The 26,142-nt window shown below is 43.1% G+C and overlaps 2 protein-coding genes across 5 annotated transcripts in view; both read right to left on the reverse strand.

Annotated features, from left to right (window-relative positions):
• crppa (CDP-L-ribitol pyrophosphorylase A) overlaps positions 1-14,253 on the reverse strand; it is a 32,656-nt gene extending 18,403 nt beyond the window's left edge. For all 3 annotated transcript variants that reach the window (XR_003978575.1, XM_030370908.1, XM_030370907.1), the window contains exons 1-8: positions 13,951-14,253; positions 13,168-13,435; positions 11,429-11,578; positions 7,983-8,087; positions 7,693-7,738; positions 6,487-6,584; positions 2,354-2,428; positions 2,071-2,163 (exon numbers count right to left, since the gene is read on the reverse strand). Coding sequence is in view for 2 of the 3 variants with exons in the window: in XM_030370908.1 (XP_030226768.1) it covers positions 2,071-2,163; positions 2,354-2,428; positions 6,487-6,584; positions 7,693-7,738; positions 7,983-8,087; positions 11,429-11,578; positions 13,168-13,435; positions 13,951-14,165 (1,050 nt within the window). In the remaining variant the exon portion in view is untranslated. The remainder of the gene's footprint in view (positions 1-2,070; positions 2,164-2,353; positions 2,429-6,486; positions 6,585-7,692; positions 7,739-7,982; positions 8,088-11,428; positions 11,579-13,167; positions 13,436-13,950) is intronic.
• Positions 14,254-14,713: 460 nt separating this feature from the next.
• On the reverse strand, positions 14,714-17,699 carry sostdc1a (sclerostin domain containing 1a). 2 transcript variants are annotated; one of them, XM_030371518.1, is made up of 2 exons: positions 17,094-17,699; positions 14,714-15,815 (listed from the first exon to the last, which is right to left on the reverse strand). In XM_030371518.1, the coding sequence occupies exons 1-2, from the start codon at positions 17,299-17,301 to the stop codon at positions 15,364-15,366; spliced, it is 660 nt and encodes a 219-aa protein (XP_030227378.1). In that variant the 5' UTR covers positions 17,302-17,699; the 3' UTR covers positions 14,714-15,363. The 2 variants fall into 2 exon arrangements, with proteins under 2 accessions (XP_030227378.1, XP_030227377.1); XM_030371517.1 differs by having other exon boundaries at positions 14,714-15,818; positions 17,094-17,617.
• Positions 17,700-26,142: the final 8,443 nt, after the last annotated feature.

A 26,142-nucleotide genomic window follows, 5' to 3' on the forward strand; every position in this document is an offset into this window, starting at 1 on the left:
ATGCAGAAAACATGTTTCCAAACGACGAAATAACATAATACAGATAGCGGATCTTTATCTGTATTATGATAGATAGCGATAACACTTGTTTTTACTTTATATTTGTATTGTATTTAATTGTTTAATCGAAACAATATAAAAAAAATTGCCCGCGAAACGGGCGATCGAGTCAAATTGACAAATGTTTTGCTCGCGAAACGGGCGATCGCGTCAAATGACGTAGGAGGGTTCTTGAAACATAATACAGATAACGGATCGCTAGATAACACTTGTTTTTACTTTATATTTGTATTGTATTGAATTGTTTAATCGAATTTAGCTAGCAAACTGAGTGTTTTAAGCAGGTTTCATAGTCTAGAATGTTCAAGAACCTTCCTACGTGATTTGACGCGTCATTTGACGCGCTCGCCCGTTTTGCGGGCAAATTTTTTTATTGTTTCGATTAAACAATTAAATACAATTAGAGCTGTCAGTTAAACGCGTTATTAACGGCGTTAACGCAAACCAAATTTAACGGCGTTAAATTTTTTATCGCGCGATTAACGCAATTATTTTATAAAAAAAAAAAAAAAAAACTTTTTTTTTTCTTTGGCTCAAAACAAAGAAGCAGTAGCCTGACTGCTATGTTCAAATGACATTTGTTCAAAGCAGTCGTTTAATTGCACTATAGGCTCTTTTTTTGTATCGTCCTGTTTTGCTCAGTGTATATGCCAATGTTGTTATCAATAAAAATCATTTGCACAAGGCAAGCCGATGCACTTCACCATGTTGATAAGAGAATTAAAATGAGAAGAATTATGGGACAAAAAAATCAAGGGATATTTAGCATAGAAAAATAATTTGTGATTAATCGCGATTAATTAGAGTTAACTATGACATTAATGCGATTAATCACGATTAAATATTTTAATCGCTTGACAGCTCTAAATACAATACAAATATAAAGTAAAAACAAGTGTTACCGCTATCTATCATAATACAGATAGCGATCCGCTATCTGTATTATGTTATTTCGTCGTTTGGAAACATGTTTTCTGCATTGCGTCGTCTGTTGCCGGGCAGGTTGTCAGGTTGTCAGGATGTAAACAAACGATGACGTAGGCCGGTACAATTTTCGCCCCCGGTACAATTTTAACGTGACAGCGCCATTGGCCCGCGGGCCGCACTTTGAGAACCAATGCTATAAAGGGTAGGGTTTGTTTATTTAATAAGAGGATAACAAAAATAACACGGGTGTGTTGTAACCTACAATGGCAGAGGGGTGGTTTGCCTGTGGTGGGGACTCCAATGAGGGTATGGGATTATTTATGCCTCTTGGCCATTCAGCTGCTTCAAAATAAGCCACTTTTTGAGTTGAAGAAAAACAGAATGGAATTTGAACATTTGAGTGGAAGGTTGAGGAAGTAAAATAAACATCCTGCTCTTCCATTAAAAACATGAAACCTACTTTGTGTTTATATGCTTTCAAATGTATTTTATTTTATTATGGTATCATCTTTTCTTCCTCATTCTTCCTTCTCCACCATCTCTACATTGAAATGCCAGCACTGCGATGTGGTGTGGTTGACATTGAGATTCAAATGCTCCTTTGATACCCAACATCAGAGAACATGGTAATCTTTATGCTGGCACTCATCGCTAAATTGGCCTAAAACAAGAGGGCTGTCTCACAAGGAGCCATGGAGGAAGAATGTTTTAAATAACTTCACGGCTAGAGTCGAATTGTGGTAATTAGATAAAATAAAACAGCCTACATCTAAAGGACTAGAACCCCTTTAACTTTAATAAGGCATTTGGTTCGAAAAATGCATTTATCTCTGCCAATACCGCTTAGTTTAATCGCCCCATCAGATCAAAAGGACAAACACCTACAGAGATAAACAACACTTTCTTATCCAAAACAACAACAACAACAACAACAACCAAACGTAAGAACCCAAACAAAAACAAAACACATTTTCCCAAGCAACAACTAAACACTTTTTCCTAAACAACAACAAAACACAATTTCCTAAACAACATCAACAAAATGCAATATTCAGGATAACAACAACAGCAACGTCTACTCACCCAAACAACAACAACAGGGTGGAGCAGTGCTCGGTTGGCAGCCTCCAGTGCTTTGACCGTTTCCTCTACTTCAGAAAGACCGGAACCATTCAACTGGAGAGATGGACAGAAATAAGACAGTTTACATACATCACACCATATAGTATGCTTATGTTTGCTCCGTAGTAGGAGCAGTAGGAGTTAAACAACCATGGATGGGAGTTGTCCAATTCTTCTTCATGCTAAACAGAAAGTAACTACATTTCACCATCCCAAATTAAGTGATTCGATGACGTCTCCTTACAAAAAGTTTGATGAAGTTCCATTCTTTTGACAGACGGCTGGCATCCCCAATCGGTTCTGGGAGCACGTCCAGCTCCTGTGAAATGGGCAGAAGGGACCTGATGTTAAAAAGAAGGCCCATTCTACTTCCCTAAGAGCAGAACATTTAAATGACTTTCAGTCGTCCAAACACAGACCCTTGTCTAAGCATCGTTAGGTTATCCATTAGTTGAGTGTCTTGAAAGTTTAAATAATGTTTATTTATCCAGCTATTTGGTACCTTTATCTTCCGACCCATATCATCGATCCATTTCCTAAATAAAGAATTTACAGTTTTTATGATGACCGTAACTGTGGCTTATCACTCAAGAATAATTACAAGCTTGTACAATTACATGTAAGAGATTAGAGCACAAATAGATGCAAAGCTTGGGTTTCTAGTAACTTCTTAAATGCATGAGCCAGTTATGTGCCTGAAAGTCCGGATGGATTTTTATGAATTTGCAAATTGAGTTAAAATAAAATAATAAAACAGCCAAGAATTTTAAAAGCTACTTTGTTTCCGGGAACTAAGGAAACATATCACATTAAAGTGTTTCTGTATTTTTGCGTCATTGAATTTAGCATGTGCCAACTTAGCCATTTGTAAAAAGAGAACCAGGATAATGTGTATAGAAGTTGGACCTGTATGTTTGAGAAATGACTAAAAGGAAAACAGACAGATACAGAGATTCTGCATATTCCATACAGCAAACAGCATTTCATTGACAGGGATAAGCTATTAAGCTATACTTATGAACAGTGAAAGAAGAGATAAAATGCCTGAAATAATGCTACAAAAGTAATATTATCAGTAACAAATAATAGCCATTGAAAAAGTACAGAATATATAATATAAAAATAAAACAATGAATAATAATAAAGCAAACATTGTTTGAGACTTCGTTGTACTAGAAAACGGAACATTAAGTTTTGAGTGGAAAAAATGTCAACTTTACAAATCGTATTTTCCTTTGGGGAATGTAATGATCGCCCTCAGCCTACACTAACAATTCCTTCACAGGGGAAATAAACAAGCATTTAGAGTTTGACAGTCAGATACAGTTGTTCAAACCCTTGGAATAACAAAGTGAATTAGCAAATATCAAATGTCTATGGGAAACACATGCCGTTGGTTTAATTAGTCTTGAAAGATAAATGCCAAAGGCCTCAAGGCGGAAAAAATGTTCTGGATTACAATGCAGATTTTAGGCTTAAATGTAGAAGTGATCTAAAACAGGTTGGCCATGAAACCCCTGAGTGGAAATGTTTGATCGAATTTCGGAAGGAGCCAACATACTTTTAGACCATCAAAGGTCAAGAGCCAAACTATTAGTTAAATCATCCATTTTAGATTGAATTTTTTTTTATAATAATTTGTATGAATAATTTGAATTGAATATGAATAATTTGTTTGAATCAAATTAAAATAATGTATTTGTCTTAAATTCGTTAAAAACAGAAATGGTTAATTGACAAACAAATCAACATACCAAATGTTTTTTACAATTATGCCCCAAATTATAAAAGTCCTTATTGCAAGTCTAACATGATGGACAACATCCGAGACTCACGTGTTTAATATAACAATTAAAGCTGTTGTACTGTGTTAGTATCTAACCCTAACCCAAACCTCACCAGAAAGTCATCTTTAATCGGAGGGTAAAACAAGTATGGTTTCCAAATTGATTACATCAGTTTGATAAAGGTCATTATCTTGCAATCATCACAGAAACAAGAGAAAGAGCAAGTTCAACCGTGGTTCTTTCGGCATCTTTTACGCGGTGTGGATCGCAGATATGTCTGGAAGGTTTTGGTTAAAGAACTACAGAAAAACATCAGTCTCAGGGCTTCTCTTACATCTTGGATGTGAGGTATATTATCCTCAGAGAATTAGCAATAAGGCCGGGCGCTAAGGGGGAGTGGATCGTCTTCTTCAAACCATTCGGTCACTCGTCCAATCGCTCGCTCCCCCATCTGCTCTCATTCAATCATTTTGCAGGCAGTCTTTCCTAAATAAACGATCCGTACAAAATGAGTGGACTGGAGTTGGACCAGTGGTAGACGCCACACGACTAGACATTTACATCAAGATTATGGGGCCATACAACAAAATAAAAAAAACGCCACCTCGCATAAACTTCAAAGCGAAGGAAAAGAAGATAAAAGGGAATGATCAAAGCACAGATGGAGAGACTTCCTCTTCTTTCTTGCATTTTGCTCTCACGTTACATTAGATAAAGGAAATATTGGGTCATTTTTAATGCAATGAAAGTTGTTTGTGTATACCACGTTCTTTAGTTTGAATGACATTGTAGATAAGCTCTGTGATGCTGTTTGAGGTGGACCGCTGAGCACAGAGAGTCTCTTTTGGAGTAAATCCCCTCTGAACTTCAACCAGAAGAATTCTCCCATCTCTCCCCTCATAAGGAGTCCTGAAGTCTTCAACATTTAGAGTCTTCCACATGAAGAGTGAAAGATAACTCACGGCCATGGATTATCCAACCATGGGATTATACAGCCTTCAGCATTTAACAGTTTGCGTGACACAAGTTCTTCAAAAAACAGGGCAATATAAATAAATAAAGTAAAATTGCTATCGCACCACTTATTGTTAAACAAACAAACACGCACCCAAGTTGCCAAATTCTCCACCTGCTGCACAAAGCCCACCAAACCCCAACCATCCAGGCTTTTCAGTGTCTCCTGCCCAGCCCTCGCTTATTTCTGTATCAGATAGAATATGGCAGCGGGACAAAAAGTAATAAGTCCACCCCCCCACTCCCCGCTTCATCCTCTCAAAAGACTTTCATCTCCCCCCTACTCCCCTCCTGCTAGAACCCTCTGGAAAGCATGTATCTGGTGCGAGACACGCGAGCAGCGCCTGCCACGAGGGGTGGAGGCGTTGAGGCCGGTCTCCATCCATCTCCGGCCCCCTCCCCCCTCACTTCCCCTCCCCAACGTCCAGAACATCCAGGCCAGGCTGACACCGGCCGGCACAGGGCTTGGAGGGGATCCAGCATGGAGGCCGATATGTTTTCTGGGGAGCATGGGGGGTTGTGGGCGTGTTGGCGTCCCCTTCATCAGGGGACGCCAAGCCTGATCCGCTGCATCTGTCGGCCGCTGTGGCCTCCGTGACAACTCTATGGGGTGTATACGTGTCAGGAATACCCCCGCACCCTTTCTATAGACGGAGTCACATGGCTGCGATACATTCGCCTGGAGTCACGGTGAAGTGGAGAAAAAGGAATGAGTGAGAGTAAGGGATGAAATGTATCCTGGTGATTACCCCAGGACCTCGCGGACCTTATCTTGAGCTGTGGGAAGAAAGGAATCCCACCACAGTTGTAGGACTTTCAGTTCTGGCTCTGAAGTAACAGGTTGTTTTTTTTCAAAACAATTCGGACCTTACATTTTATATTCTCGTTTACATTTACTTCATTTTGCATGACTAGTCTGCTGTAACAGACCAAAAAAATATATAAATGTTCAGCCCAGCCTTTTTTTCAAATTTAGTATTTCATCATCATCCACTTATGCTACTTCAATTCACAATTCATTTTGTCCTGATCTACTAATTCTTCTTCAATTTAAACCACTTAATTTGGAGGCTTTGGAGCATTTTTACTCAAGGGTAAGCAGTACTCATCCTGTTGGAGCCCAAGAAACTGAATCTTCCAGAAAAGTCCCTCCCAAACTTTTTGCCATTACTCTTTAGCTATTTATGAGATACTTTTATCTCACGCGACTTACAGATTTTAGATGCAGGTCATCAATGAGAAGGAAGGGGTTGTAATGGACATTGGGGATCGAACCAAGAACTTCACGACTCTAGTGGTTAGGGTAAAATACCCTAACCACTAGACAATCCTGGCTCAAAATATTGCAAAAACAATACAACTATATAAACTACGTGTGACTTATCAGTGTTTTGGAAAAAATGTTGTGTGGAAGATCTGGCAAACTGTAGGTTATCATGGCTTATATGGTCTGCATACTGTACATCCTTATCATTGTGGATTGGGCCAACCTCTTCCCCCTAACGGTAATGGACAGTTTGGTGGCTACACAGGCAACCGCCACCATCTTAGTAGTCGATATTGCCAGAAAGCTTACCATGTCTAAAGAAGCCATGAGCTTCTGTAGACACCGCCCCAGCTCCCTGGCCCTCTTGGAGCCATCGGAGGTTAAGCAGGCCGACCTGCATAAAGTCTCTGCAGGGAGAGAGAGAGAGAGAGAGACAAGGTTGAGTGCTAGCCTCCATGCAGCGCTAATCAGACATGACAGCCGCAAAGCTAAATGCTATCTCATTGGAATGCTCCCTGGTACTTAGACACATTGAATAAACGAACCGAAAGAGAGTGAAAGAGTGGGGAAGATGAGAATTGTGAAATGGATCCACAGTGAGTATATTTAGACAGACCCAATATAATGCACATGAGCAAATTAACAGACACACGCTTAGGCACAGTGCTTCCCACTCTGATGGATGTTGGAAGCGCTTTTCCAAGTGAAATTTTCCATATGACGACAATGAATTCATTCTCACAGCGCCAGCTCTGGTCATTATCGCTCTGCACATGATGTCACCAAGGGCCAGCTGATTGTTGGTGCAGGTGTTTGGAAGAGGGATAAAACCCTGCACTGTGTTTATTTCCACTTCTCTGATTGTGATGGTCTAGACTCTAGGGTAAGGGCTCACTTGTTTGCCTTTGCGTTTCACAGCCTTCACAGACTTAACCTAAACAACGCCATAAAGGAACCACAACAATGGTGGACAACTTTGGCTTCAATGCAGTCTATTCAAACGTAGGTCAGGGCAGCTTCACAAAGAGACACAGCGATGTCTACAGTAGCCCAGCCACTCCCTTCCCCCAACTACACACTACAGCTACGTGAGACCGCTCTAGTGACGTTAAGTGACCTGAACACTTCTATGCAATAACAGAAACAACGGTAAGCACCATTCCATATTTCATCTCTGTTTATTTTTAACTGTCAAGTGAATATAAGCGGGAACATTCACGAGCCATCGGTAACTATGTTCTGCTTTGGCTCAAGGGTTGAATTCATGGCAAATGAAAGCACAATTTGGACTCACCTTGGTGTGTCCACAGCGAGGTGAGTCCAAATTGTAAACAAGTATAATGTGGGCTCAGCACTGTGATTGTATGTTTTTTGCGTTCCATCCATCACAAGTGGTTCCACATAGTGCTTTCTAGCAGTGGTAACGTTTTAGAAGTAGTAGTTTTACTACCCTTGCTCTGGTTAGAGCAAGGGTACTACTACTACTACTACATGAACATAAATGAGAGTGTCTACCTTTGATGATGGACTCGGCCGCAGCCAGGTCTCTCTTGTAGGTCACCTGGAAGGCAGGGATCCAATCTCCTTAGATACAGTATAAGCGGTGGGTACAGCCCAGGGCTACGTGTTTTATTACATTGTGAATCAATTATAACCTGCTCCCTCTTCTCTCTTCCTGACTCATCCTTCATTACCGTAAATATGCTACATCAGTCATTTCTTTGATCCTTATCGCTTAAGCGGTGATGAGCACCCAGCTGGCCTGGCACTGCGGGGCCAGACCCACTGTCCCCTGGCCGGCTCACCTTCCACAGCGTTGGCGGGCCCTCGATGAGCTTGGCTCTGGTGCCGGTGTGCTGTAAGGCCAGGTGGAGACACTCGGTTCCAAAGTCAAAGTCGAACTCGCTGCACTGAGGGGACAGGAGACACATGTTAGGCTGTTACTGACAGATGTGGGTCCCAGTGATGCCTTGTTATCTTAATCCATGTGAACAGTGGCCAGGACGTATGACCCTCCCCAGCCGAAAGGTAACGGGATCCAACCCTAAGGTCTGCAGACCCCATGCAGGCATCTCTGAATATTACCTGCTCTGAAATCACATGCACATGGATGATTAAATAGTAAAGCAAAACATAACAGGTCATGTCGCAAACAGTGAAAAAGCACATTCCGCTGTAAACACTAGGCAGTGTCTCAAAAAACTATTCACCAACATGTTTTAATACCCATCGTTCATATTCAAAGCTTTTGTTCTGCACGATCTGCAGGATATTGAAGCTACGTTTAATACTCCCCCCACCAAATTGGTTACAACACCCTAGCTCTCAAATAGAAGAATAAGTCATTCTAAAGGCATTGAGTATCCCTCCTTTTATTGTTTTTAAATGGACCAGGCCATCCCTCCTCAATGGGAAGGCTCCCACCCAGCTATAGCTGGTGGGCAGAAGTCCCTAAACGGTCGCAGTACATCACATGTACCTCTGGATCTATGCCATGAGCTCATCAGGTGTGTGATACCTGCACGACACTACAAAGGCTACCCGAGATTACACCGGGGCAATATTTTATCCAGCTATAAATGACAGGGGTCTTTTTTCTTCTCTCTCGGCCCCTGGTACTGGGAAATAAGGGTTGTGGTCCTGGAGTAATTCAACCTTTTGAGTTTTCTCCCGGTACAAAGCCCCACACCGGAGACAGGATAAAGTATCTCCCCCCTATTGTCTTTCAGCCCAGAGTTCTGCACGGTCTCAATGGATGTCAAGACGCTAATGCGCAAGTGCACTTGGAGATGATTGCATCACCATGTCCTACAGTGCTAACCTGAGAGAGCCGTGACACCTTCTCTTCTCTTGACCGCCTGGAGAGCAGGACGAAGGAGGAGAAAAGCAGGGAGTTTCTAACTGTACCCACCACCCAGCAGCACCGCCACTCAAGTTCCACCAATTTGTCTTAATTTTCACAACCTGACTGGCCCCGATGGTGCGTTAGGAAATGTAGCCTTCTCTCGCCACATGCGGGGAAGCCAAAATCAACAGGATTCCAATGCAACTTTAAATGATTGTGTGCCATAGGTGAAGAAAATACTGCTGACAAATGGGGCGCCAACTGGGGGCATACTTTAGCGCTAAGCTAAAGGCTGCTGCAGTCTGTCGCCCCCACCCCCCACCCAAACACCACTTTCAGCTTCAGGGAGCCACTCTGCAGGACTCCAGGTTGGAATACCAAGGCGTTAAATCTTCAGTGAAATAAGTGGGGGTTTCACGATCCACTGGCTTCATGATCAAATGTTAACGGCAAAGACATTTCCATTCGTCAGGCATGAATGCCAAATCGGTCATGCTGCATATAACTCTGATGCAGACACATTACCGTGCTACTTCCCCGGTGTGTGCCTGTGTTATTCTCCTAGCGATACCTTCAATGCTTTTCTACTTCAGCCCAACTCTTGCAATTTTTTAGCATAGACAGACATCACCATTCAGACCGCACACAGGGACATTTGGTCAGAAATGATGAGCCTTATAGTGCTCACCAAAACGAACGTCAACTGCATGTCGTAGAGTTCTTAGTCATAAAGGGGCAGTGGGATGCAGCCTCACTGAACAAAACTTAAATCTTATCAAAAAGTTTTTCTTTTTATAAAACAAAAAGCACTCTTTCGAATAAAAACATTTTTTTAACCATTTGGAATTGGGATTTGTGAAGAAGCAGCACAAGTGGATTGTGTTAATGTTTGCTTGTAATACAACTAATACATAAATGATGGCGCCCATTGCAACCCATACAGCCCCCAGAAGGAGGGAACCCCCACTCTGCCTTCCTTCTTCTCTTGACCTTTGGGGGGCTAAGGTTAGGGGGTGTCATAACTTTATTGCCCGTAAGCCCTTTGAGACTGCAACTCTGATTAAGGGCTATACAAATGTAATTTACTTCCGAATTATCAAATTAGAAAGAAATAACGTTAGAAATCTTGACTTGTTTCTTCTCTGCTTATAAAAGCAACCCAGATTGATCCATTAAAAACGTCCATATAGCCATAAACCTGACCATAAAACCTTTTTGTGTTTTGGTAAATGCATATCATCTATATTTGTGTCTTATTTAGAGCTGTCAAGCGATTAAAATATTTAATCGTGATTAATCGCATTAATGTCATAGTTAACTCTAATTTATCGCGATTAATCGCAAATTCTTTTTCTATGCTAAATATCCCTTGATTTTTTTGTCCCATAATTCTTCTCATTTTAATTCTCTTATCAACATGGTGAAGTACATCGGCTTGCCTTGTGCAAATGATTTTTTATTGATAACAACATTGGCATATACACTGATCAAAACAGGACGATACAAAAAAAGAGCCTATAGTGAAATTAAACGACTGCTTTGAACAAATGTCATTTGAACATAGCAGTCAGGCTACTGCTTCTTTGTTTTGAGCCAAAGAAAAAAAAAAAAAAAAAAGTTTTTTTTTTTTTTTTTTATAAAGTAATTGCGTTAATCGCGCGATAATTTTTTTAACGCCGTTAAATTTGGTTTGCGTTAACGCCGTTAATAACGCGTTTAACTGACAGCTCTATTGTTTCCGGCCAGTGGTTATAATATTTCATGTTGGATTGGATTCAGGCGAGAACCGTTACTACCGTTACTAGTTCTGCAAATGAATTAATGACACAAAAAGTATCTTGTTATTCAACATCTTTAGTCCCCTGTCTTCCATCGCTAGTATTCAAGACAGATGTGACAACAAAGATGCATAACATGGTTTGTTTGAGCCCTGTTAGTCTCTCTAGTCCTCATGTGATTGCTGTTGTGGACACCTATACCAACCTGAAATAAATCACCTCCAGCCAACCTGAGCACGCTTGAAGAAAGGACTTTCTTTCTACGAACTGTTGCGAGTAAGGACAACTAGCAAATAACCCCCTGATGCATTGATAATTTCAACAGGTTGAAAACATATTCAGGAGTTTCTACATTTATGACCCATCTACAGAGCCTGGGATGAACATGAGAGTTCACAAAAAATGTCACATTGGGACAGGTTGTGATAAACATCAATTTTTTTGACCTACTTTTTTAATTTAGGATTTATTTAGTTACGATGATACAATTAATTTGTAAGCTTATTTAAGTATAACATTACCCATGTTTATCAGTTCAACAATGCACATCAACATTTTTGGTGTAAAAGATAACCAAGAAGCAGGCACCATTTAACAGGGTCTGAACCTTTTGTGTGGATGCTCCTACCTTTTGATAGGCCTGATGGATGACACAGTAGAGGAACCCCTGTGGCATCTCACTAGCCCGGTACTTCCCCCTCTCCAGAGAGTGGTCCAGGTAGCCCTCAGAGGTGGTGGCAATCACCGTGGAAACCAGGGGACGGATGGCCCCCGATGCCTTAAAGAAATTAAGAGTGAAAGTAAGGCCTGTGACACTCGTGCAGATAGCGCAATACTTCGCTTCTTGGAAGAAGAAATGGCATCCTATACAGAGAAGTAGTACAAATATTGCTTTTATGGTGAAGTAGAGACAGCATTGTTATTCATCCTATCTGGAAGTTGAACAGTTTAAATATGAAAATACCAAAGGTGGAATACAATAAATTAAGTAAAACGGTATATTGAGATTCATCTTGGATATAAAGACAAAACTCAGCTAAATGATTTTGGTCGTATTGACCTGGCCAGGGTGTTTGATCATTCAGGGGTTCTTTGAGACTTCATCTTTGACCAGAGTAGCCTAGCCCCACTAAATCCTCCCTAACCCCAACAGCTTTCGGAAACCACCCCTCCGTCCTTGGAAATCCTTTTGAGAAACAATATTTATGTGGTATAATCTTTCACCTGACCACGGAAGGAGAAGTGTGTGCGTGTGTCAGCATGTGCACGTGAGAACATGTGTTCTCTGTGTTACACGTGTTGTTGAAATGAAAATGAATCTGCCGCACCGTTGCAGAGATACACATTCTATCATGTGTGAGGTCAAGCCGCATAATGAAGACCAGACCACATTGCTGGAAGAATTCATTCAACACACATGCATACGCAGAGCGGTGAAGATCTAGCATAGGTATAAAGAGGAAAAAAGTTGGCGATATATAAGAGCACACACACACACACACACACACACACACACACACACACACACACACACACACACACACACACACACACACACACACACACACACACACACACACACACACACACACACACACTTTGTGTCAGTTAGGTTATGCTTTGATCCTAGTCTGTCTGACGTGTACATCCTATAACTGCTTCTATCGGAGGTCCTGAAGTCCTTACAAGTTATGATGAAACTGATCTGTGTTTTCTATTTATTTTTTACGTCTGCACTGCGATTGCACTGTTCATGCAATCACACAAAAGTTACTTACCAATTTGAGCACACCAAATGTTTCTAAAAAGGTAAACTATAGTATAAAAAAAAAAACAGCATGAAAAAACACAAGTTATGCAATGAATGCAATTCCTGACTAAAACATAAGCCGCACACATAATGAGCAGTATTAACCAGTGTTTCACCACAGTTGGCACTGTCCCTACTGTTGGACCTTAGTGTGTGGTTGCCTGTAGGCGGTGTAGGAAAGTTGTAAAGAGGGCGAGCACAAAAATGATTCTTTAACTAATCAACTCAAAAAACTTCCCTCCCACTATGATCCCTCCCGCGCTATGTTTCTCTGCCATTAAGAAGTGTTGCATTTTAGTCACCTGTGATTGACAGGCAAGATTGAATCTGCAGAAGAAATGCCCTGATTGGTCAGAAAATACCAGGAGCGGTCTGAAATCTAAATTGGCTCAGAAAGATGTAGGCAAGTGCAGCCAGGTGGAAACAGATCTTCTCACTGCGCATTTCCCTCACTAATTGCTGATGGATTAACGAGGCCTTTTTTAACTTAAAAAAAATAGCTCTTAATTCAAACCTACAGCCTCTGTAATAAACATACTCAGTCTGAGTAAACAAACCCCGTTCTCCTTTGCAGCCATGGCAATCTCCAACAGGAAGTCCTCCTCCACAAAGGGCCGCACGGCATCATGGATGATGACCACGTCTGGCGTTGCAGCGCTCTCGCCCGGGTCGAGGGCCTGCACGCCGTTGAATATGGACCTGTGCCGGGTGGCACCGCCAGACACGACACGGACCTTTGTGTGCTGAAAGCGCTGGACGATGTCTGTCATCAGCGCAATGCTTTCTTCTGCAACCACCACCACAATGTGTTGGATCCATGACAGCCTGTCAGAAAACGAGCATGTTATGCTCTCATTGGTTAAGTGATTCCAGGATATGTGTTGATTTTCTGTCTTGCTAAAAGACCCAGGTCATAAGTTGCTCAAAAGATAACACTTTAAAAGAAAGAAATTGGCATTTAAGTTGTATTTACTGTTAAACTTAGTAAATGAATGAATTACAATCACAAGGGTGGTCTAAATCCGGGGCCACAGCAAAAAGCTTAAATTGGACATATTTATATATAAGCTAGCCTTCTTGTTTCATGTTGTCGTGTATATGTTGCGTTATCGGTGAACAACGGCACACGTCTATGAGACTGAGTCACAGTGATATTGACATTAGTTGACACACAGCGGATGGATAGAGCGGACGGTGGTGGGATCGGGGAGAGTGTTGGTTTGGTGAAGCACTACTGTAGTACGCTACTACTATGTCACTGTACAAAACGCTCCACTTATTGTTTAAATTGTATGTCAAGACAAAATATTCGAAAGACGACACGTTTGGTGTTAGCCTACCTTTCAAAGGCTTGAATGGTGTAGCTTATGAGTGGTCTGTTAAGAAACATGTAAAACTGTTTCGGTGTCACGAGCCCGGTTCTCTCCCCGGTTCCCCCGGCTGGAAGAACCACGGAGACGGTGAAATGGACGCCTGACGTGGCTTTATGTCCGCCACCATGGCGAGACGAACACTCTGGCTGACCAGAGCGGTCCGGGTCACTACTTAGATTCATTACAAATCAAGACATAACTCTCAATGTTGTGTTTCTCGCGTCATGTCTTGACGACAAGCGTGTGCGTGTGGTGTCTGTGTGGGCGGAGACTCGGTGCCCACTGCAATGCGAAGACTAGGATTGGTCGAAAAACAAAGAAGCCGATGCGTCTTGTTCTCGCGATATGTCGAAATTTAATAATGGGCTACATTCAAACCAAATGTATGACTAAAGGGAACATAGAACATCAGCGCTTTTTAATATTATATAGTTTAACTTTTAATTTCCTGCTGAAATATATAGATTAGCCCTCAATGTGTCAGTGATCCCTGTCTGAATATTTATTTTTATTATTTTCAAGTTACTTACTGAACAACACGGTAAACTATAGACTGTCTTGTGGATAGCCTATATTCCAGTGCCTCTCTGATTTATCCAAATGTTTCCAGTCTGATTTAATTCAAAATGATGGCTTGCAAGATGAATCCTTATAGCAATAAATATAGTAAAAACACGAGAAATAGGCATAGCCTACTTCTGACACCATTCAGTCAAAACAACGCAAGTGATTTAAAGTGAATATAAAGTATTTATTTCATAAGAGGGCACAACAATAATATGCAATGCACTGCTCAGTCTTAGCTTATGTCACATTTATTACACCATGAATGAACCAAACGTTGCGTTAAAAAATATATTACATCATACGTCTCATATTGTGAACTTTAAAAGTGATAATCTTTTGGAAGACCAATATTGATTAAAAAAAAGAAGGTGTATGTACAATTATTCACACATTCTCTGCATCTTTCAGGGACGCATGGTTTAATGTCTTTTATATGGAGTGGGTGTGCCTATACACGTGGCTACACATCACCATCCAGATTTATAAAAAGATATACAATAACAAAGACTACATCTCAGGCACTGTTGGTCCAGAAAACCCTACAGATAGTACAGTCCAGTTTTTTATCAGAGGCCGGGTCCATGTGTGCCCTTCAAGAGTGCTCCATCGTCATAGCAACCAGAAACTCCCATCCCAGGAATGCAGTCCCTGTCACCTCGAGATACAATCCACGACCACCGATGTAAGGACTCAAGAGGATGCCAAACGGACTCCTCGTCACGTGTAATAAAGTCTCTTCACCACCATAACATGCTGCGAAACGGAGGCCCTTTGCATTCTGTCTAGGCGACATTGGGCCGGGGAGATAAGGGTTCAGGGTTCAGGACTGGGCCAGTTCTCGTCGAAGCGGTTCTTCCCCAGCTTCCTCTTGCTCTTGGTCTTGTGCTTGTGAACCACCTGGGTCACCGCCGGCGACGCCAGCGCCACCTCCTCCATCTTGTTGCCGGACTCGTTGTGCTGTCGAGAGTACCGCTTGCACTTGCAGGCCGTCACCACGGTGATCTTGTAGGTGCGGGCGCTGCCGTCCTGGCACTGCAGCTGGATGCGCTGTGTCCGCGTCTTGTCGTTGACGCAGCGCCAGTCCTGGCTGCTCCGCCGGCTCCAGAACTTCTTCCCGCGGCTGCCCCCGATCCAGTTCGGCAGCATGGGTGCCGGCAGGCACTCACCGGCACACACCAGCTCCTTGATGGGCTTGATGCTGGTGCACTGGCCGTCCGAGATGTACTTGGTGGAGCGCAGTTCCCTGCAGCCCATCTGCCCTCGCTCTGCTGAGGGGAAACACACACACAAACACGGGAGGATGAGAAACCGTTGCCCTGCCACAGAGACTTATAGGGTCCAGTTGGTGACAGCGTCAATGATTACTTTCCCAGACCGCCGGTGAGGTCTGTTGCCTTCTAATCTGTCAGTGTTAAGACACTCACAGGAAGTGTGTTGCAGGATGCTGGGTGTGTCTTGATCCCTCTGTGGTACACTGACTCTAACAAGCTTAAAGAGGAAATCATGTGTATTCTTTTGATGCGCGCCAGCATAGGATTATGTCTGTATAACCGGTAAGACTATCAACAAGTTTTACGCTGCAAGCTAAACTGTTCCACCCTCTCCTTGTGTCCTCTCCCATCCTTTGCTTCCTCCCCTAACCTCATCTGTACTCCACCCTGATCCACACCCCTCTCCTGCTCCTTTCCTCTTTTTTCCTTTATTTTCTCTTCCCCTGCCTGCTCCTCCTCTTCTTTCCTTTCTCCTTCCTCTCCTCTCCTCTCTCACATTCTGCTCCCCTCCTCCCCTCCTATGACTCTCCTCTCCCCCTGTCTCCTCTAACTTCCCTGCAACCTGATCCCTGGTCCATTCAAACAGTTCCATACAAGTCAGCCACAAAGCGCCCTGGCCTCTGTGAGCAGGATGGTTGAATGAACCCGGGAGGGTCCCCCCCCCCCGCCCACAAGGACCAAAAAAAAAAAAACAGGCGGGAGACGGTAAGGTGGTCTGCAAAGGGTGTTGGGATGGAAGGGAAGGGTTGAATGATGGGAAGTACTGACTTCATTCTCCTCTCGGACCATGATTTTATTTATGCTTTTGAGTTAGTGTGCATGTGTGCGTGTGCCGTGTGCGTGTGTGCTTTTGAGTTTGTGTGCGATAGTGTGTGTAAACAAGAGCTTCTTAGAAACACCGCAAGATCCAGAGAGTCCCGTTCATGGGAGGACACCTCCATTCACTGAGGTGACACTCGATAAGACCTCAAACAGCGGTCCGTTCAGATCTGAAACCTCCTCATCTATACCGCCTCGTATGTACGCATGCCAACAAGCTGCAACATAGCCTAGATATCCTCAATGACAGGCTCAATTACCCTTAATAACCATTATTACAGTGAGGGTCCAATTAAGAATATAATTTCCTTCCTTTCATTTCTAAATAACATAACACGAAAACATTTAGAATTACCTTGGCATTTGTTGGACAGTGCTTTTTTTGTTGCATCGTTTAGTTTGATTACGTTGTATTTAAACACTTTTGGGGGTATTTTCTGCGTGCCTACTCACCATTTCTCTCGTGCGCCGTGCTGTCACCTGCGCCCCGTCCTCCGTTTCTTGCTCGGTTCAACGAGACGTTACCGACTGCATCTAGCACCGGCGTGCTCTCGTGCGTGTATAGGATTTCCGTGGCGTCGTTCTTGAAAGCTTGGCAATTCTTCAAAAGGATGCATAGTAGGAATAAGAAGTTGCACGACTCGTACGCCCTCAAGTACATGGTGGCTTCGGGATGTGTGTGCGAAAGGAGAGAGTGGATCCCGTGTCAGGTGAAGTGATGCTGCGCGCTTTAGAGTCGATCAACTGGTCCAATAGCTGCTCTTTGCCTCTTCTTATAGCCTGTCCTCCTCCTGCTCTGGCACGCGGCTCAGGTGGGTCTCTTGAGGAATCTCTGGTTGGGTCGCACCTCATTGCAGTGAAAAAAATATCCCGCCCATCATTTCTGGAAACGTTGCAGACCCCTCCCTGTTGATGGGATTAAGGGGCTGCCGGAGAAGGTGATCGGGTCGTCGTGTGACAGTGTGACTCAATCAGGTTGGAAAAACGCGCAGGAGTTTCACCAACGACAATTGAATTATGCAGTATCCATACTGAGTTTTTAGCTTGCACCTTTGATAATTAAATTGTTGAAATCACTTATTTTACGATACCATGCATTAAGCAAGATGAATAAACCAACACATGAAGGAATTCATTGTCTGTTTATTCAGAACAATAACAAATAAATAAATGACGGACTCATCTCTCGACCAAAAATATCAGATTATCAGAGCATTCTTTTCATTGCCTAAAATCAAAAATGTCCCTGAGGTTGAACATCTTGTTCTATTTTGCTAATTTTAGTCAGAACTGTATAAAATAACCATGTACATCTATATCAATGCAAAACTCCCCAACAATGAAGCCTTTCCATAAAGATAAATAATGCTGGTCATTAAAACTTCTGATATTTTATTCGGTATCTCGCCATGGCAACAAACCGAATGTCCTCCTTGGAGAAGTTCCCGTTCAGTTTCCCTGACGTCAGGACCATCGTGTTGCCAAACATGTCAAACATTCAGGGGGGTTGGGGTCAGGAGTTATTCTTTCTTACAAGCTGAATCAAGCTAGACTTGCGACCAACCAGCAATTTTTTTGGTTTGGATCCCCCTTGAGTGACCACAGGATCTCTCCCGTCCCACAACAACATGAACCATCTCTTCCTTCCATGCGAAGCATTCAAAAATCCTCCTGTTTTGTCAGACATCTCCTGACACTAGGGACACATTTAAACAAATAGGTCCATAAATCATCTCTTCAATCAGTAACGTTGGCTTGCTTTTTAGCATGTTTGGAGCATCACTTCAGAAATATAAGTTTGTAACCAAAAAACGTGCATTGGAGCAACCAACCAGTGGTTATCTTCTGGATTTCCCTCCATGAGATAACTAAGAAGTAAAAAACACCCTCTGCCTTCAGAAAAGCACTGGTTGGTGGTGTTCCCATGCAGTCAACGGCAATGTTCTCCATCGTATTCTGACTTGTCAGCCCACTTGTTTCATTCAAGGGTGGGAGGACATCGGATACGGTCCTGTGTGTGTGTGTGTGTGTGTGTGTGTGTGTGTGTGTGTGTGTGTGTGTGTGTGTGTGTGTGTGTGTGTGTGTGTGTGTGTGTGTGTGTGTGTGTGTGTGTGTGTGTGTGTGTAACTCACACCCAGTGTCTGTCACTCACCCTCGCGCCCAAACCTCTGGGTGCTGTCAGCCCCCAGAGGTCTAATCACCCGGGTCCTAGACTAACTGGAGTCATTGTGTGTGCTCTGTACAAAACAAGGGGAGATATAATTACTCTTGTGGGGAACATTCATCTCAGCCCTTGTCTCCTCGCTGATTTAAAGAGGTGATTTGCACACCATTATGCATTGAGGGTAAGGAGAACCCCATATCGCTATACCTGCTCTGCTCAATGATGGCTGGAAGACAGCGGTAAACAGCATGATGTAGAGCTAGCCATCTTTTCCTGCGCGAGAATATTTTACATTCTGAGAGAATGAGGACTTTTGGAACATCCTTTAAACCACACGGTCGCTCTCTCGTCATTATAATGATCAAAAGACGGATTATAACAACTACAAAGAGATTGGTATTTGTTATTCAAGCTAATATTCAGCTATATCTGAAATACTGAAATAGTTTGAGCCCACTGTGTACATCAGATTTACTTTCTATATTATGTATGACAAACAGCTGTTACAGCTAACAACATCAAAGCATGTTTCAGCAAGAAAAAGCTAAATGGCACCATAATGGCAATCATTACTCTTAATAATCAAAGCCATGATTTCTAAAGAAAATTACTATTATTCGAATGATTGATGTCAAGCAATAGGCCCAGCAAAGAACGCTTCGGTGACAGACATCTCTGGCCTGAATGCATTTCAATAGGTAAACCCCATATCGTGTATTGTTTACACTGCGTTGCTGGTATTGTTCGTTTGTCTTTCCGTTTCCTTTAAGCCTGGAGCTTCGCAAAGCCCACTTCCTCGCGTAAATGAAAGACAACATTTGCATTGCCCTCCTCCAGTTGGACTAACGCATCGACGCCTTAGAAGCACTTTGTGAAACCGAGTGAAATGAAAGCAAAAAAGAATAAGTGAATACGATAGGTGTGTTGTGTTCATGCCATGTAAAGGAGCGGAAACTTGAACCGCCTGGCTTGATTTTGTGTCCAGACTGAGTGGCGATGAGGAGCGAGTGAGGAGTGCTTCACCTTGGCCCCCTCCCATGGGATATGAAAGCTGCGCTTAGTTAATAGGTTGGCCTTTTGATGGGCGCCGTCCCATTGCCCTGGAGACCAGGAAGCGCGCCCTCATGGAGTTGGTAGCGGTATAAGGGGGGGGGGGTTATGAGTAGCCTATGACAAAAGAAATGCGCAACAGCTGGAACAAAGCCAAGAAAGAAAGGTCATACCTGAATAGAAGTGGCAAGGTAACCAACAGGGAAAACTTTTCTTAGAATGTAGACAATTGATGTGGGCTGTGTTTTCTTCTTATAATTATTCGAATATTACGGTCTACGTCACGAGAAATAAACCAGTGTGTCTTGTGTGGTTTATCATACTCTAGTGAAAAGGCGCCCTCTTGTGGTAAGATGCCATCACTGACGTGCATTTATATTACACAGAAGTTACGAAACATAACTCCTAATAATATGAACTAACGTAAAATAACTACTGAAATATAAATAATAACAATTCTCGTTGGATTTGTATCTAAAATTTATAAAATATGGTTGCAATTGTTATCATCCAAATCAGAATGAGGCCTTTACTGGCGTCTGTGCGTCTGTTGATCAATTCGCGTGAAACGACGGCTTCTTGTGGTAAGTTGCTATCACTGCAGGTCAATTGGACAATTTGACAATTTTTAACAGAAGATGAGGAAAAAGCAAAAAAATATAGGCCTACCAATACCAAAATTATACCAAAAGAAAAAAAAATAGGTGTTCTTGGCGGTGGTGTGGTCATCTCAACAGGTTGCTGACATAAATCTTTTTAAAAACAATTTAAATAGAAATATGATAATATCACAAAATATCAGATATCTCCCACACAACATAAACTATTTGTTATGATCAGTTTATGGCTTAGGTTTGTGGTAATTTATTACTGTTTTAAGATAGACTATAAAGCCTATCATAATTTACAGCCCAGTAATTTCAGTTGTTCAGCTTTGTAAAAACTTTTCAAAAAATATAGGAGGGCAATTTAGTTTCTTCTTGTAGGATCTTTATAAAGAGATGTCTGCATATGAATACATAATATGTTAGACTGACATCGCCAAACGAAATGCAAACTGCAATTGTCGGAAACCTCTCTGTTCATTTTAGATTTCAGAAAAGGTAGAAAGTGTCTCCGGCACAAAAGTAAGAAATCCTCCCAACTACCACAGTGCATTGCCCTCGCTGTACCACCCGCCTGTTTCCGTTTGGAGGGGGAAGGACCCATTAGCGCGAGTTGTAGCGCGAGCAAACTTTGTGTAAACATATCCCCATGATACGTTGACTAGTTTAGACTTCTGCTCTCGTTTTCATTTGTATATTACTGTAGGCCCTACAGCATAAAAAGATTTGCTAATTACAGTAGCTTAGCATATCAACTCAACCTTTTCTCCCCAGTTGAAATAAGTGTTATAGGCCTACTTTAGTATAACACACACTTGCAAACTTTTCGCTCTTCGGCGACAATCTCAGTTTTCTTGGTAAATTTGGTCATTCACGTGAATCGCGTAGAACCGGAGAGTTTTTTTTGGGTAATTCTTAGGATTGACATTTCTCTGGGCCAATCGGAATCACGCCCCGTGCCCACTACCTCCGTCAGTTGACCGTTGCCCATTGACTTTGAATGGGGACGGACGCGCAATGCATTGTGGATCCGTCCGTTCAGTTGGAGCGTTCGCCACCGTCAGAAAGTTGAAAAATGTTCAACTTTTTCGGCAGCGACGGTTCCGTCATCCAATCAGATCACGTATGCAAATGTAGGCACTGTGACGCGACTCGGGCTCTGACGATACTGGAAAGCGGGTCATCTTGCCTCGCAACAAGCAGGAAGAAGCGGGAAGAACCCGGCGAAGCGATTTGATTGGCTGACGGATGCCTCTGCAAAGACTACTCCCCCATCCGTCAGCCACGCCTTCCCACGTCCGTTGACTGACGGTGCAGTGGGCACGAGGCGTGATGGAAAATCTTCGCCCCGTGCCCACTACCTCCGTCCGTTGCGTGATCCCCCGCGCCCCGTGCCCACTACCTCCGTCCGTTGCGTGATCCCCATTGACTTTAATGGGGACGGACGCGCAATGCATTGTGGATCCGTCCGTTCCGTTGGAGCCTTCGGCGCCGTCAGAAAGTTGAAATATGTTCAACTTTTTCAGCAGCGACGGATCCGTCATCCAATCAGATCGCGTATGCAAATTTAAGCACTGTGACGTGACTCGGGCTCTGACGATACTGGAAAGCAGGAAAGCGGGTCATCTTGCATCGCAACAAGCAGGAAGTAGCGGGAAGAACCCGGCGAAGCGATTTGATTGGCTGACGGATGCCTCTGCAAAGACTACTCCCCCATCAGTGAAGGAGTGGTAGTGGGCACGGGGCGTGCCCGTGCCCACTACCTCCTTCAGTCAACGGAGGTGGGAAGGCGTTGCTGACTGATGGGGGAGTAGTCTTTGCAGAGGCATCCGTCAGCCAATCAAATCGCTTCGCCGGGTTCTTCCCGCTACTTCCTGCTTGTTGCGATGCAAGATGACCCGCTTTTCCCGCTTTCCAGTATCGTCAGAGCGCGAGTCGCGTCACAGTGCTTAAATTTGCAGACGCGATCTGATTGGATGACGGATCTGTCGCTGCCGAAAAAGTTGAACATTTTTCAACTTCTTGACTCAGCCGAAGGCTCCAACGGAACGGACAGATCCACAATGCATTGCGCGTCCGTCCCCATTAAAGTCAAGGCCGATTTATGCTCAGTTAAGTAAGCGTAAGCGCAAGCGCAAGAGGCCCTTGCGCGCCCTTGCGCACCCCTTGCGCGACTTCTCACGTCTTGCGTGCGTCGGGCGATTTTTCTAGACTTGCGTCATTTTTTACGTAAGCTTTTACGCGAGCCGCGCAGCCTGCAAGGCTGTGATTGGTCTGCTCGTCTGGTTACTACTTCCTGTCTGGAGTATCACATTTCCTGTTTTCATACCGCCACCTACCACACGATCTGGCACATAATTATGCGAACCCTTTATGCGAACCCTTCCACAGGGGCAAAGTGCTATTTTGGTGCGCTACATCAAACAGCTGATGCGGGATTGTGAGCCATTTTAATGATCTTGTCACCCGATATTCGTTCTATTAGGCCTACTGGCCTTATTTGTTTTAGTGTTAGCCTATTTGAATTAATTACGCAATGTTTTGTGTTCACGTTCTATGTGAAACATAAGTGTTCATGTTCTGTGTGAAACATAAGTTCAGTAGCCTCTTTGACTGAATGAAATTTGAAAGCGTGAGTGTGTAGTGAATGAAAAATGTGTGCGTGTATGGTGGGACTATTTTCTGTATTTGATAAATAAACCCCTTTTCTCTAATAATGCTGCCTACCATATAATTTATGTGGACATTATGCGCTATAGCTTGAAGCATTTGCCTATAGGCCTACACTTAAATAATTCATTCATCTGTCAAGGCAGTAGCTGTTGTATAAACATTGTATATGGATATGAATTAATGAGTTTGACGTAAACCAAATTAGGTAGGCTAACTTGTGTAACGATAACTAATGAATCAAAAGTCATGCTTCCAAGTGACCAATGTATATATATTTATTGGTCAGTGCGCATACCCAATCGTAGCACATTGTACTGGTGGGGAAACACGCCAGCATCTGACAAAACATAATCTGCCAGCTGCTCCCTGACAAGGGCCGGTTTTGGTGAGAGTCGGGAAGATATCGGATGACTCGCAAAAGGAGATCATCAAACTTTGGCACATAAACAAACCAACGACTCCCACAGACAAAGACGTCATTCTCGAGGTCGTCTTCAACGAAAAACTTTACTCCACATATTACTCCACCTACTGTTCTGGCGGTAAATTGCTTGGCAACACGCGCAACACGCGCAACCTAAAAGGGAGCATGAATTGCTTTGAGTACATTTTGCGCAACAACGTAACACCAACGCTGAAGCATGCAGCCGCCTTCAATGGGGATCACGCAACGGACGGAGGTAGTGGGCACGGGGCGTTAAAGTCAATTTGAAGTAGGGGTGTGTGAGAAGGTGAAACCCTCCCCCTTCTCACAGTCTCGCATAAGAGAAACTATTATTGTTATTGTTATTATTATTTTTGTTATTATTATTATTACAATTATATTGTGTATATATATCATAATTGGTATGGTGTAAAATTGGACTTCCGCCACGGTAGGGGGCAGTGTGGTAAGGGAAGCTCAGGATCATGGCATCAGGGAATAGCCTAGGGGTTGTTGATAAAAACAGCTGTTTTGTAAATATCTATAGGTTGTGCTCAAGGTGTGGGTATATATTTATTTGGTGATTGTTTATTTAGTGTCATGTTTATTTTGTATGTAAGTAGGATTGGTAGCTTTAGCTAAAGAATGTTCCCCCAACTAGTGGTCTGGCCCATACGGCCTTGATTGGTCCAATTCATTTCCCTATTTAATGGCTGCCTCATTTGGTGTTTGGGGGCTGAAAGGTGGTGCTGACTTGATGGGAGGCCAGTACGAGAGAGAAAATAAAGCTTCACTTTTCTTGTCCTGAGACAATTGCCCTCGTTTTTGCCCAAACTCACAGAATCTGGTTGGCCGTCTCCCAGATACGTGGGGCGAACACGCCGGTCCCTCACAGGGTGTATTAGGGGTCTCAGGACCGCAGAGTCGCTCACTATCTTCCGAAAAGGGCTCAAGACTCACCTGTTCAGAGTCCACCTCGACTCTGCATAGCCACGCTCCCCCTTCTGGCCACCATTGTACATTGTATTGTATTATAGTACTTAACTGTGTAGCAATGTTGTGTAGCAACATTGTATTGTATTGTGTTGTATTGTATTATAGTACTTAACTGTGTAGCAACTGCAGTAGCTGCTATCATTGCTGTAACACGGGGAATTGGTTAGCCTAGTGATTGTTGTACTTGCACTTGGTTCTATGAACATCCTTACTGTACCGACAGCGATATATTGTTGCACTTCTTATGACAAATGTACTTATTGTAAGTCGCTTTGGATAAAAGCGTCTGCTAAATGCCCTAAATGTAAATGTAAATGTAGGCCTACGTTATACGGTATAGAAAGTACACCAGTGGGAATTTACGCCCTATCCCAAACACCGATCAGTCCCTGGACCGATAATCCCCCCCCCCGACACTGTCACTTTTTTTTTGCATGTCTGATAACAGCACTTGGGTTAGTAAACAAATCACAACAACCAACATGAATTTGAAGTTTTCATGAAAAAACATGAACTATTTACAAAAATAAAACGTAGGGTGCGTTTGCTAGAATCAAAATAGTCACAGCTCCTCTTGATCATTTACTGTCTCCATGGTATCCACGGTACTGCCCATCTTGTGCTGGGTATCAGCTCTGATGGCCTGGACAACACAGGAAGCCGATACTGTCTAAGAAAGAAAAGACAACATTAGCAAAGCAAGATAAATTATGCCTTGAGTAGCCTATACAACATAACAAAGACTTCAAGCTAACGTAACTAGCCTATGCTCTGCCAATAAGATCGGCTACTTTCGGATAACTACATTGTCACGTTCCCCGGGACTCAACTATTGTAGCCAATGTGTTAGTAAAAAAATCCAACAATAACTCTATGCTCAGACGTCTGTTTCTCCCGGCGGGCTTTGGCTGGCGTTTCCAGTTCAAGGGTCCGGAAATATGTATCCAATACCCAACTGTTCAGATGAGGCTTAAAGCCTGGGTGAGAGGTTACACACATGGCCCCGTCCTTGCCAGATTCAGCCATTTATTCTAGAAGAAACTGGCATCGCTGAAGTTCGATGCAGCACAGGGACGACACGGCGAACAGAACCAACCGGCGCGCTACGACTCCTCGTCCTCGGCAACAGGCAAGGCTTGTTCAGCTGCAGCCGCAGTAACCTCCTCCTCTATTTGTGTCAATTCTTCCTGGCTGTATTATGGCTCGTACATATAGCCCTGAATGTCCGAATCAAACAATAGATTTTCAAAATCCAATTTGGCTGTTTCACATTGCAAATTTGCTCTCTAGCTAAACGGTGAAGAAACATGGCGGACATTGTGTTTACATCTCTTACGCAACCTCCCGCCCCCCCTCATTCCTTATTGGTTGGCTCACAAATTTGCGGAACCAGTGGTTCTCAGTCCTCGGCCCTTCTAGCAGGCAGGCAAATTTTTACTGTCAAACGCGTCATTTTATGTTATTTCAGGAGAGAGATCAGGAAAGCTGGGACAAGGGAAGACTGGGTTAGCACTGGGTTAACATTTTTGTTACATTACAAAAGCGATTTTATAATGATAGAACACCGGTTCTGAATCGGTGAAGTATCCC

Source organism: Gadus morhua, chromosome 11 (assembly GCF_902167405.1).
Source record: "Gadus morhua chromosome 11, gadMor3.0, whole genome shotgun sequence".
NCBI lineage: Eukaryota > Metazoa > Chordata > Actinopteri > Gadiformes > Gadidae > Gadus > Gadus morhua.